Genomic DNA, 12722 nt, shown 5'->3' with positions numbered 1-12722 from the left:
ATAGCACGGCTGTGGTACAGATCCGCAGTAGCCTTAAAATAGCTGCAGTGTGTGTTGAATCCACCCAGCTGATGGCTGCCAGCTTTGGGGTACGGCTCCTGGTGGCCCATGCTGCAGTGTTGCAAGAACAGGAGGTGCGAGGAGGCTCCCACAGAACCAAGAGGAACCCAAGACCCCCAGGGAAGAGTGAGTCTGTGCAGGGTGAGACGCAGCAGCCATGCCAGAGCAAGTATTAGGGCTGTGGAGGCCAATCTGCTGCACTGGTTGCCATTAACATCCTGAGATTGCTTCTCTCTGTAGTTGTAAAGGGTTACATGCCACTATGTATAATCCTACAGTGCCAATATTGACAAAAAATACTTGGGGCTCATTTGAGAACTGTTTCCAGCTCCCCTCATGCTTCTGCCCACCCAGCACCAGCAGATGCTCTGCGTATTTGCACACCACACAACCTGGGGGCAAGGAATTGACTTTTCTGAGCCTCTTGTTTCCTCCACCCCCTATGAAGCTTGCTTTTCCAAATGACCTAAATATGCTATTCGAGGCTTCACAGTGGAGCAGAGGACACAGCACCATGCAGTACTTATTGCAGCCTAGCTTACTTGCTGTATTTGCTTTGGCAAGACTTGGATGCATGGAGAAGGAAGCAGAGAGAAGCGGCATGGCAATACCTAAGGCCTTTTCTAGGAGTTTCTCTACCTTTGATCACATGCAGGTGCAGCTTTACTGTGAATAATTATAACGGAGCAGGACTGCAGAGCTGCCACTGGTGATTTAACCCCTCTATTGTCTAGGCCAAGCCTGAGCACAGCTACACTACACTACACAACACAACACTGGCAAGCAGCCTGCACCGGCACTCCCACGGCTCCAGCAACTGGTGAACCTTGGGGAGAGCCCTGGTGCTTGCAAGCAGAGGCAGAGCTATCGGGTGCTGGTTTGTCTTGCCTGCCAGCAGAGGGGAGCAGAACCCTGCAGCTGGAAACAGCTCCTGCATGAGTGGAGCTAGGAAAAAGGCGGAGTTCCTGCGGGGATGAGACGGGTGGACCTGGTAAAGGGGACTGGCACAGCCACACACACACACACTGGTGGTGTGGACAGAACCCACGGTCAGAGCAGATGCTCGGGGGGGAGCTGCTGCTGCTCCAATGGGTTCTGGAGAAGCCAAGATGGGAATGGTGCCCACCCTCACAACCTTCAGTTCTCAGAGGAGTCTGTCTCTTCGTTGGAGCCTTCACTCTCAGCATCCATTTTTCGCCGATGGTGGAGAGGTTTCCAGGGACAGTTCAGCCGGGGTGAATTACGCACAGGCAAACTGGCTGTGTCCCCGCTGGAGCTGGGGGCACCAGAGACGGAGAGCCCTGAAACCTGAGCTACCCTGAAAGAGAAAAGACAAATGCTGGGCAGCATGACTTGTCATCCCCAACCCTCACCGCAGCAGGACTCATTCACAGCTCACACAGGGATGGAAAGATGCTCATGGCACTGAGGGGGAACACTTTGCACCAGTACCTACAAGATTTGCCATAGGATTCTTTTTTCCTGATTAAACAGATCTTTCTTCTGGGCTGAGCCTGTGTCCTCCAACACTCCTGGTTTTCACCATCCAAACAAAACTGCCCTTTTCATTAGAAGAGCCTGCTGCTTCCTCTAGATCACTCTTTGAGGCACACTTTCCCCCTCTGTTTCTGAAGCCTTTGTTAGCTGCACCAGAACACCCTAAAGAAAGAGTCCCTCTCTACTCAGGCTGTTGTGTTAGCTCCTCAATTGTTTTATAGTAGAGAAAGTGAATAGGGACAACAAAGTCTCCCTTAGCATGCTAACTAACTAATCTGTTGCTTTACCTCCTACTTTAGGCAATTTCACTTACAATTTGTCAAGTTCATGATCCATGGCAGGGTCCACAAACAAGTCTCCTTTATCTGGCAAAGCCCCTGGAGAAAAAAACAAGGAAAGTATCAGAGCAGAGTTAGGTTATAAAGAAAAGTGCTCAAGCCATAGCAGCATCCAAAATCTGCCCTGCAAGACAGAGAAGACTCTTCCTTATGCCTATTAGACAAATGGACACTGAATGTGGAGGATCATGGACAGCTAAGGAATGATGGATCTATATTCCATGTCCTTCACACAAGCTGTGGCTGAGCTCGTACTAAATGGGAGGCACTCTCAGTAGTCTCACCTCAGAGAACTTGAAGAGCCCTCAGGATTGGCAGTTTCCATTCACTGCACAAAACTACCGAGTACTGACTGTCAGGGAGATGACAGAATGTCAATTCAGGCCTCTGCTAATTGCACTGTATAGTCACCAGTCCCAGATCCTATCAGAGCAATACATCTGTTGTTGTCTGTGCCACAGCCTGAAGCATGCACTGTACCACCCAGGGAGATGCATACTTCTGTGCCACCTGCCTTTCTTGTGGTGCACTGAGCTTGGGGATCAAAACACTCCACAGATGTAAGACTATTGCCTTCCTTGCAATTCAGGAAAGTCAGGCCTGACTCTGGTGTACATGGAGCCTTCAGGAGGAAGTGTGATGGACTGTGCTGTAGTGTTGCTCGCTGTCTGGGTGACAGCCTGAAAGACTGGGCCAGTAATCATGTACCCTTTCTTAGCATAAGGTCAGCACGCTCCTTTGCACATTCAAAACCCTACTCAGGATGAAGGACGAGGTGTAGGACTGGAACAGCTGGTTCACTGTCCTTGCGGTTCTCTGAAAAGACACTGACACCTCAGGAAGAGCATGGAAAGGAAGATGGGGCTCTTAGGAAAGCCCTCCTTCCTAACTCTGTAACAAACTCCACCTTGTACAGGGGTCGGAGGAGGGTGGGATGACAGGAATTGCTTACCATAGCCTGGATAGTGTCACTGCACACCAGGAGAGAAAACCCACTTGGTAATCTGTACCAACAGGGCAGTGAGGAGTGCTCTTGTTTGTCAGAAGACCTGGGTGCCACACTCAGTACCTTTGGCAAGGGGATTTGTACTCCCTGGGGGGACACAAACCTGGTTTCTGCCCCTGGCATGTTGCTCTTGAAGGACAGGCTGGAGAGTTGCTGCCTCACACAGACAAGCTGGCAGCAGTCACCAAAAACATAGCAATGAAGGGCCTGAAAATCAGAACCAGTTTAGCTCAGAACTGATTCCCCCAGGTCTTCCCCTCCTGCAGATGAACAGGGAAGCCTGGCACTGCAACACAGAGTGTCAGGAGGTCCAGTGAAGTGCCCCAGCCTGCTCTCTTTCATGGGCTCTATTAAAAGAATAAGCAGCTAAAGCCTGTTTCTGTGTTTGTAGAATGCACAGCGAGGTCTCCAGGGCACAAGAATTACACAAGTCAGTAAATAACCCTCAAAGGATTCACAAATCAACACTGACACTGGAGTTAGGCTGCGGATTCCAGTCTGCCTGACAAACACGTAAGCACTACTCCAGCCTGAATGAGCTGCTCTAATCCCTACCCCTGTTTCTCAAGGGGAGCTAGTGGTTTTGTGAGACCAGAGAGACAGCAGGCATCCTGACTGAAAGCTCCTTTACCTGAAACTGCCCTCACTGAAGGGTTCTGGGGAGCTTGTGGTCCCCTACAGCCCCAGAACTATTGAAATCACCCTTCAGGAGAATTAAAAGACACCAGGAAAAGAATCCTCTTCTCTGTGCCAAGATGCTAGCACCTGTCAGACTTGTGGCTGCTGCCCCTCCTCTGAGAGAGGCCTCAGCAGGAGATGGCAGAGGGCCAGGGGCCGGCCCCACATTATTGGCAATGAAAAGCCACACACTTCGTAGATGGCACAATGGAAGCTGTGGGCAGGATGTGTTTTTTTCTGCTCATTTGTTTCCTTTGCACTCAATCAGAAGTGGATTTCATAGGGCAAACGGGAAAAGAAAACCAAAAAGATTTTGCTTGCTGCAATCCAGGCATCACCTTCCCCAGTGAATACACAGCTTCCTAAGCCTGTTTGCAGAGGAGATTGCAGGGCTGTGTTCATGCACCTTTGATACATAATCTTCACGTTGCTGGGTAAGCAGCCCTGCCCCAGAGGAGCATTAGCAGCTTAAATGGTTTGCTGTAAGAAGGGGCTCAGCCAGGGAGGGGACACTTCTGCTCTATTATGACACACACACCTGTGCAAAAGAACAACCCTTGGGCAAGGTACACCTTTTCACTGAGGCTTGTTTTGTAATATAGGGACTGGCAGGGCCTCAAGACTACAAGCACAGGGAAAGGATTCCTACCCAAAGACAGAGACACCCTACTCTTACTGGCTAGATTATTTGCTGAATGGAGATGAGTGAAGATGAGTGTTTGGGCCTCCATACATTTAAACTTACCTCCTGGATACAGCCTTGTCAAACACAAAAAGCTGTTTCTGTTCCCCTTTGCAAGAGGAGGAAGAGCACAAGCAAGGCATATGGGACAATATGGAATTGTGAGTTTGAGTTGTGTATGGATTACATATTGTCTCTTGCCAATGCAACACATTGCTTCTATGCTCTAGAACAACTTTGACCAGCACAACATGGAAACAAGCAGTGAGATGCTGCTTGGGAATCCCTCTGGTTCCCCCAGCAGTCTGGTACAGAACTGTGTAGCAGTTTGTGTTTTATGATACCACCAGGTTTTCAGTGAGCCATAGATGAATATCCTAGTTAGATCACACTGCCTTGAGGGAAGATGGGGAAGAGCTGGGAAAGACTGGGCTTTCAGTCTTTGAACCAGGGAGGCAGCAGAGGTTTTCCCATTAGGTGTGCCTTCTATACTCATAGATGAGAGCAGTCTCTTAAAATCTATGGGAGAATAAAGGACTAAAACATAGGATGGGACTCCAGTTCAGTACTGTCCACAGCATCCACCATCTTACTCATCTCCTGACCCCCTCTGCCTCATCTTTATAGCCAAATGTTAAAATTTTCTGCTAAAATGATCAGCTACTGAAGAGGTAAACCATTGCTATCTTAGGGCAGCATTTCATATCTACTTTTGTCCTTGAAGAAGCTCCACGGCTTCAGGCGGACAGTAAAGGCACAGTGTTCTGTGTTAAAGTTTAATCCATCAACAAAAAGATGAAAAACTTCCCCTCCCTCTTCCTGCCAGTGTAAAATCTGGGGCACAATTACAGAGGAAACTCCCCAGAAATGCAGAATGACTGAAAATCAGGAGCTGTACCACTCACAGGAGTCTTACCTAGAGCTCTGTTGATCCCCTGATCCTTCACAAGTGCCATAAGGAATCCATAGAAGGTTAGTCTCTGTGCACCACTCAACATTTCCTTCACAAGAGCAGAAGGTGGACAGCTAGGAAAAGAGAGACAAAGAGGTCATCTTGTCTATTATCATCTTTTTTTGACCCAAGACCTGGCTCAAACCACAGAAATAAACTCTGTTTCCTGTTCTAACACTGTCAAGTTGCCCTGACTCAATTTAAAACAAAGAGCCACCAACTTGCTTATTTAGCATTGCATCTGCTCCCTGTTTTCCAAGCAAGATGTTTGAGCTGGGGTACATCCCTAGGAGTTGTCTTTCCTGTCTCCATTCCAAGAACAGGGAGAAAAGCCTAAATTCACTCAGAGGTATACACAGCCTGACTCTTAGCACGTTCTTTCATAAAGCAACTGGGAAATCCTTTCTTTTGTAAGACAATAAACTTTCATGAGGGTTGTTATGTTGTTATTACCCTTTTACCAGCGACAGTCACCCAAGGGGCAGGAAAACCTCTCTGATGATAGCCTAAATATGTAAGAAAACAATATTTAGGTAGGGACTAAATGGACATGTCCCCTTCTTCTACACTCACCTTAACCTCTGGTCCTGATTTCTAAGCAGTATCATCAAAGTGGTTCTTGCTCTTGCCTAATACTTCTTAAAGGAATTCATGCAAAATCAATCTACCTCATGAAGAGGAAGTGTTGAACAGTCCATGTGGGCTGTGTTATTCATCAGGCAAAGGTGGTTATCAAAGCCTGGCTGAGTACTGAGCTACCGGATGAAAGGCTGGGAATGGCTCCCCTGACAGTGCTGTGCAGAGCCTGACCTATCAGATGGACTCACAGTGTCTCTCCCATCTGAAGCTATCAGGATATACAGCGAATATAGAACTTCTGTTATTTAAGAGAAGAAAACAACCTGGCATCTCCATGCTTAGTTATCTATAATACTGGGCAGCAGTTCAGCAGTAATTTTGTGGATCACAAATTTGGACTCAGGCACCTAAACCAGGATTCAGGAGGAACTTGTGTCCTGAGCCTTTTTGTGGATCTAACCCATGACTTTCTAGCAAGGCATGTGCTTGCTACCTGGAAGAAACTATGAAGGAAGAGTCAAAGCTATACAATAAGGCCTAGTATTGCTCCATCCCCTGCTGAACTAAGGCTAGCCTTGTGCCTGGGATCTGTAACTGGAGACTAGCTCTATCACAGGCTTGGGTACAGACCAGCAGTATGGTCTTGTCTAGGTATTAAGGCTTCGAACTCCATCCACCCCAGTGGGCCTTTCCTGTGCTTCAATACCAAGAATGCAACTGCACTTGTTTATCTCCCCTAGTTAACTCATGGTAGATGGCCCTATCCTTGACGAAAGTGTCAATGATGAAATGATAAGGAAAGCAGAGGCCCAGCTCAATCCATTACTTCGAGAATCAGCTCAAATCCCATGTTTTTTAGGTCCAGGAAATTGTTTCTCTCCTTTAGTTAAAGTGGTTCATGTGATCTCTCCCTTTATACTTCTCCATTGAGACGTATTTGGGAGTTACTGCTTGTTCAAAGTCCTGTATTTCATCAGAGCTCTAGCCTTACAAAGGTCTCCAGAGACAGAGACTTCAAATCTGTGTTTTGGACTCCATTCATACCTGTATTTTGATCTGTCACACAAGGACTCTAGGCACTGGTAGAACAGAGATGCCTCTACCCCATCCAGTGGGCTGCAGTCACTGGGGGGCTGGCGCTGCCGATGCTGCCCAGAGGATGATGTTGGCACAATCACAGTATTTGGATTCTTACCAGCCAATAGATCTTGATAAATAGCAGCCACACTTTCCAGGAACTCTGAAACAAACAGCAGGTTAGTTAAAACTCAGGGCTATAACCAGCAAAGTACCCTCCTGACCTACCGGACCTGCGATTAAACTGTCAGTCCCTGCTCTGTGTTTTAGTGTTTCACATAGCACCAATAGGAAGTAAGCACAACATTACAGCATCCTGCATATCCAGATCAGATAATTATACAGGCACAAACAGCCCTTTCCATATAAGTTGCTGGCTTCTTGTCACAATGATTATGAAAGGCCACTTACTCTGTTGAACAAGATTCTCCTCAAGGAAACAGAGGCTAGGTGGCACATGGATAAAACAGTGGAGGGAGAAAGCTAACCTTAAACACAAAACTGGTTTGCAAAGCCTAAAGAGTTCTCCTTCTCCATCTCTTGCCACTGATTAAGAACTCACCCAAGTTAGGAACAAACTATAGGGAACCGCAACAGGAGGACAGGCAGCAAGTTAGGGCTCCAGGCTGTATCCCAGCTTGTCTCTGTGCTGCTCCAAAGTAAATATAACATGGGATCTAGAGGAAGGGCCAGGGCAGGTCAGGGCTAGAGCTGGCAGCGAGCCTCTCCCCAGGCTCCTCATACTACCCACTGTTTACTGCAAGAGTCTAATTTTAAACAAGTTTGTTTATGGATGTGGTCAGCAGTTTACAAATCTAGATTCCATTTGGAGTGGTTTGCATGTGTGTGGGTTGGTGGGAGAGCGTATGACAGGCTGCGTGTGTGCGTTGTGCCTGGCCGAGCAGGACACGGACGGGATGGTTGAGCGTGTGTGTACACAAGGGAGGGCTTGTGAGGATTTCAGTGCCGAGTGAATGGAAGTGTAATGCTGTGTGTGAGGCGGCTGGGGAGGCAAGGCAGGATGTCAGCGGGCCCTCAGGCTGTGCCGAGGCTCAGCAGCGCCGTGGAAATATTTGTTTTAGCAGGGAACAACTTTCCAAACACATTTGCTGTCCCTGGCTCAAGGCGTTGCAAGCCTGGTTCTGCCCAACCCAAAATCAGTGGTTTTTGAACTCTTTTTCTTTGAGAAATCGTCATGGATAACACTGTGATATGCACAGGGGACTTACAGGGAAGTCTATTACAGACAAGTTCTGAGAAAAAGAGAGTTTTGTATTAGCTGACTCTGAACTGCTAGAAAGATGGGAACTGACAGCTTGGATCAGATCATCAGGCCACCCAAGTGTACTCTCTGACCACAGACTATGCTCCACCACAGCTTCTAGCCAGTGCCTCCCAGTAACCAAACCTGGCCCCTTCTGCCTGTTCGAGGCCAACTGTGAGCTACGTCCATCAGAGGGAGCTATTTAAGTGCGAGTGAGCAGGAATCCACGAGCTTATGCTGCTCTGTTCGGGCAAAGAAGTGGCACCCCATCAGTCCCCAGCGACTTGGGAGCATGCTTAACTTTGATGGAGAAAATGCTTCCCTCTTTTTTTTTCCCACTTAAGCAGTTCCCTCAACGAGATTCCCCTTCCTCAACCACATTTTAGCGGGCCTAGAGCAAAAAGGCCAATGTATTCCAGTATCTGAAGGGGGCCTATAAGGATGCTGGGGAGGGACTCTTCATTAGGAACTGTGGTGATAGGACAAGGGGTAACGGGTTCAAACTTAAATAGGGGAAGTTTAGATGGGATGTAAGGAAGAAGTTCTTTACTGTAAGGGTGGTGAGGCACTGGAATGGGTTGCCCAGGGAGGTTGTGAATGCTCCATCCCTGGCAGTGTTCAAGGCCAGGTTGGACAGAGCCTCGGGTGACATGGTTTAGGGTGAGGTGTCCCTGCCCATGGCAGGGGGGTTGGAACTGGATGATCTTAAGGTCCTTTCCAACCCTAACAGAATAGTTTCTATTAGATTCTATAGATTCTATGATTCTATTTTAAAGCAGTCTCTCTGCATAGAACAAGCACCTGAATGCTCATCCAAGTTCCTCCCTCGTCTCATGGACTTTAGTTCAGGGGATTTTAGATGTATATGTGTGGATGAGCATATGTAAAATACACACACAGAAACTAACAGTTTGATTTATACTTCTCCTGTCAGGAATTTTAAAAGTATCCCATCTAGTTAAAACTCAAAAGGGCGGACAGGGGTAGAATATGATGAATGACCAACACTATGAGGAAGGTAGATGGGGATTATCTGTTCACCTCCCTTCCAACTAGGGGCTCTCAAAACAGACCAGAGGGACTAATGGCAGACCTGCAGCTCCTTGCCAAAAGGTGTGGAGTTTACAAGTTTATGTGATTTCAAGGGGAGGCTGGAGAAGTTCTTGGGAGAGGAGTCCACTGGGAGTGCCTAAACCCATGGAAACCATACCCAGGTCAGAAACACTGTGAGCTGAAACCAGCTCATAGTTGGGTGAGCATCAGGGGAAAGAACTGTTCGGTTCCCTTTCCTTTCAAGGCACCAGCTGGTTGGGCTTTTCTTACCGTATCTCCAGCAGGGACCAATACTCCAGAGGCAGAAATGTTGTATTAAGGAAAGGAAAAAACAAATGTTCCTAGTAAAAGTTAATAGTTAGGTGCTAACATACTGTAGATAAAGCTGGGAATTCATGTCTCAAGCCTAAGACAAAATACGTGCGTAAGTCCTAACAGTTACAGGTATCTTGTTTGTCACAAAAATTGGAACCTCCTTATGAAGCTTTCCAATCTCTTGGCATCAGTGATGCCTTTTGTCTGTAGATTCCATTCTCTATATATGTTCTGTGAAAAACCATATCCTTACAAATTTCAAAAAAGCTCAGGGCTTGGGAAGCTGTAAAGATGTAAAGCTATACTGGTGGGTGAATTCAGGAGCTTTGCAGCATTTACCTGAGTAGTAGAACTGGATCTGGAAAGCAAAGAGGAAATCGGAGAACGACATCAGGCAATCCATAGCATCATCCATCAGCACAATCCTATGACAAGATGAGAGAAACAGTTTAGCATCTACAAAAGAACTGATGTCTGTAACCAGGGACCTGAGATCTAGAGAAACTGCAGCTGAGGATTGCTACTGGCTTGGCCCAGTATAGGAGGTTAGGAGAGAGGAATGAGGGCACCCACTGCTGCATGGATGTGGACACCTTAACATCAAATGAAGGCAGTTTAAGAACTTCAGTGAAGAGAAGATCCTGCGTGTCAATGCTACCACACTGCAGCTACACTGTGAACAGAGTAGTGATGTGGATGTCAAGCATTCAAAGCCTGGTGGACATGACGGAACGAGCACAGGCATAAAAACTGCAAGGCTGGTTCACAAGGCTATACAAAGAGTAACTGTGCTGCAGACAAGACAGTTACACAGGTATTACACTGGTGTGAGCAGAATGAGACTTATCCTATTCCTCTGTATATCAGAGTTCATCGAACTGGGATAGTTTCAGATTCATAAGGATAAAAATTAATTCCCAAGCTATAGTCAAACAAACTCCACTTGACTGCAGAGGAAACAACATTGCCCCAACAATCAGCTTTCTAATTACACACTGTGAACATCCTATCCTCTCTTCCCAATGCATGAATCAGTCTCTTTTCCTATCATATCTATAATTTGTCTATCAGGTCAAATTTCATGGAAACTGAAGACTTCTTGGGTCAGGGACAATGTCTTCTTTCTGCTGTGTCCTAGGTTCATGTAGGGAGCCACATGCATACTGATGTTGAATCATACTTCATGATATGAAAAGTATCGGCCACAAGCTATAAAGATGACATACAATTGACAGCCAAGTCCAACTCCTTGTTTCATGAAAAAGCTCTGGATTGCAGAAGTAAGTTAGGGCAAAAACATTCATAATGCTCTGGTCATACACATGAAAAGGTCAGTCTCTGCAGAGGGAAAGAGAAGGCTTTGGTGAGACTGTGTAACAGTCTTCCAATACCTAAGAAGCCTACAAGAAATCTGGAGAGGCACTTTTTACAAGAGCATGTATTGACAGGACAAGGGGGAATGGCTTTAAACTGACAGAGGGGAGATTCAGATTAGACATTAGGAAAAAATACTTCATTATGAGACACTGGCCCAGGGTGCCCAGAAAGCTGTGGCTGCCCCATCCCTGTCAGTGTTCAAGGGCAGGTTGGACACAGGGGCTTGGAGCAAGCTGTTCTAGTGGAAGATGTCCCTGCCCATGGCAGAGGGTTGGAACTGGATGAGCTTTAAGGTCCCTTCCAACCCAAACCACTCTATAATTCCACAAAAATCAAGCTTGGGTTGACCAGTGACAGAGTGGAAAACAGAAGGAAAACACTTCACTTTGATGGGAAAAACCGTAATATTCAGACAATGCTAAAGGCAGTTGTGTGTTTTTTCAACTGTGTGCAGGTCTATTGACCCTGTACAGTCAGCATCTGGCATAGCATGTCATACAAGGACATTATAGCCAAAGAATAGGTCACCTAGTAAGATCCTTCTGAATGCCAGCCCAAACACAATTCATGGTCCAACTCCTGCAGCATCAATGTTCTAAACACATTGCTGGGGAAATGCTGTTCTGTCTCATATAAAAGACTCCAGGGAGCTGTGTGGGAGGCTGACCTAGAAGAGTCACAGGATCCTGCAAGACTTCCCTGCCACTCAGACCAGTTCTGTTCACTGTGGCAAAATCAAACATGTAGAGCAGCTTGAATTAATTATCTCAAAGAAGAAAGATTGGGGCTAAGAGGGTCCCCAGGAGAAAAGCCAGTATTTAAAACAAAACCCTTTGAAGATGTCAAAGTGCTTCTGATTTATTTATTATGTTCCAGAAGCCTCCTCTCCTCCTGTCTAAAGAAGCAGTAGCTTCAGTTCTTAATTCTCACTAATAAGCATGTTACTGAGATTGTCAGTGGCCACATCAAGGCAATGGCTTTGAAGCTGGCAGGCAGAGCATCCTCATCTCTCAGGCAATAGTACTCAGCCACTGGTGTTTCCAACCACTGTTTGAGCACTGGAAATGAGATTGGCCACGTTGCTGATGAGCTGCACTCCCTCCTTTGAAGCGATGATCTGCCTCCCAGATACCCTGAAAGCACAAGTTCTGAAGCCTTTGCCAGTGTATTTCTCCATCTTGGAGATGCAGGAGAACAAGAGTGTACTCATTTGTTATGCAGAGAGACAATATTACATCATGTTCATGTCAATCGACTCATTTTGCTTGTTAAATCTAAAGCTATGGCCAATGGCTGTGCTCTGCAGTACCAAGTCCTAGTGTTTTACTTAGAAGAGAGCAGGATGAAACAGGCAGAGGTCTGAGAATGTGCTGGACATTTCTTGCCCTTAAAGACAGCGAGGAGCCTCTAAGGAAGGCTGTACAGCACATATGTGACAGAGCAGTGTCTAAATAGAAGCAGGTGCACTCTGGTGCTGGGTTACTGACTCCACTTGGCCCAGGAGCCTGCACTCCGGAAATGTTGAGAAGTCTTTAAATCCAATACAATCATTTATGAGGAGATTGACTGCAGCTGGCTATTTCCCTACATAGCCAGCTGAGTGAGAAGTCAGGGAAGCTGGGAGAGCATCCTATATCTGCACCTCTTCCCTGAAATAGCTGGCAAGGAGAGAATCCTTACAGCCACGTACTGTGACCCAGACAGCAGGATCTGAAAGGCTGAAGTGCGACTCAAAAGAGTTCATCTGCTGATATTTCAAGGGATTCTTTATTCATTCTTTCTTGTCCAAATTAGACTATAAGCCCTTAGGGGCACAGATGTATTTACAAAGTTAGTAGTTGGCA

At 46.7% G+C, this 12722-nt stretch overlaps 1 protein-coding gene across 2 annotated transcripts in view; it reads right to left on the bottom strand.

Moving 5' to 3' along the window:
- Positions 1-582: 582 nt before the first annotated feature.
- CSTPP1 (centriolar satellite-associated tubulin polyglutamylase complex regulator 1) overlaps positions 583-12722 on the bottom strand; it is an 84544-nt gene continuing 72404 nt past the window's right edge. For both annotated transcript variants that reach the window (XM_057408855.1, XM_057408856.1), the window contains exons 5-9: positions 9841-9926; positions 6837-7032; positions 5178-5287; positions 1871-1934; positions 583-1378 (exon numbers count right to left, since the gene is read on the bottom strand). In XM_057408855.1, the coding sequence (XP_057264838.1) occupies positions 1198-1378; positions 1871-1934; positions 5178-5287; positions 6837-7032; positions 9841-9926 (637 nt within the window). In that variant the 3' untranslated portion in view covers positions 583-1197. The remainder of the gene's footprint in view (positions 1379-1870; positions 1935-5177; positions 5288-6836; positions 7033-9840; positions 9927-12722) is intronic.

The sequence above is a fragment of the Pezoporus wallicus genome, unplaced genomic scaffold (assembly GCF_028554395.1).
Source record: "Pezoporus wallicus isolate ANWC-B61680 ecotype Strahan unplaced genomic scaffold, APGP_CSIRO_Pwel_v1 contig_6382, whole genome shotgun sequence".
Taxonomy (NCBI): Eukaryota; Metazoa; Chordata; class Aves; order Psittaciformes; family Psittacidae; genus Pezoporus; species Pezoporus wallicus.
The sequence above is the reverse complement of the archived record's forward strand: the minus strand, read 5'-3'. Positions and strand labels throughout refer to the sequence as shown.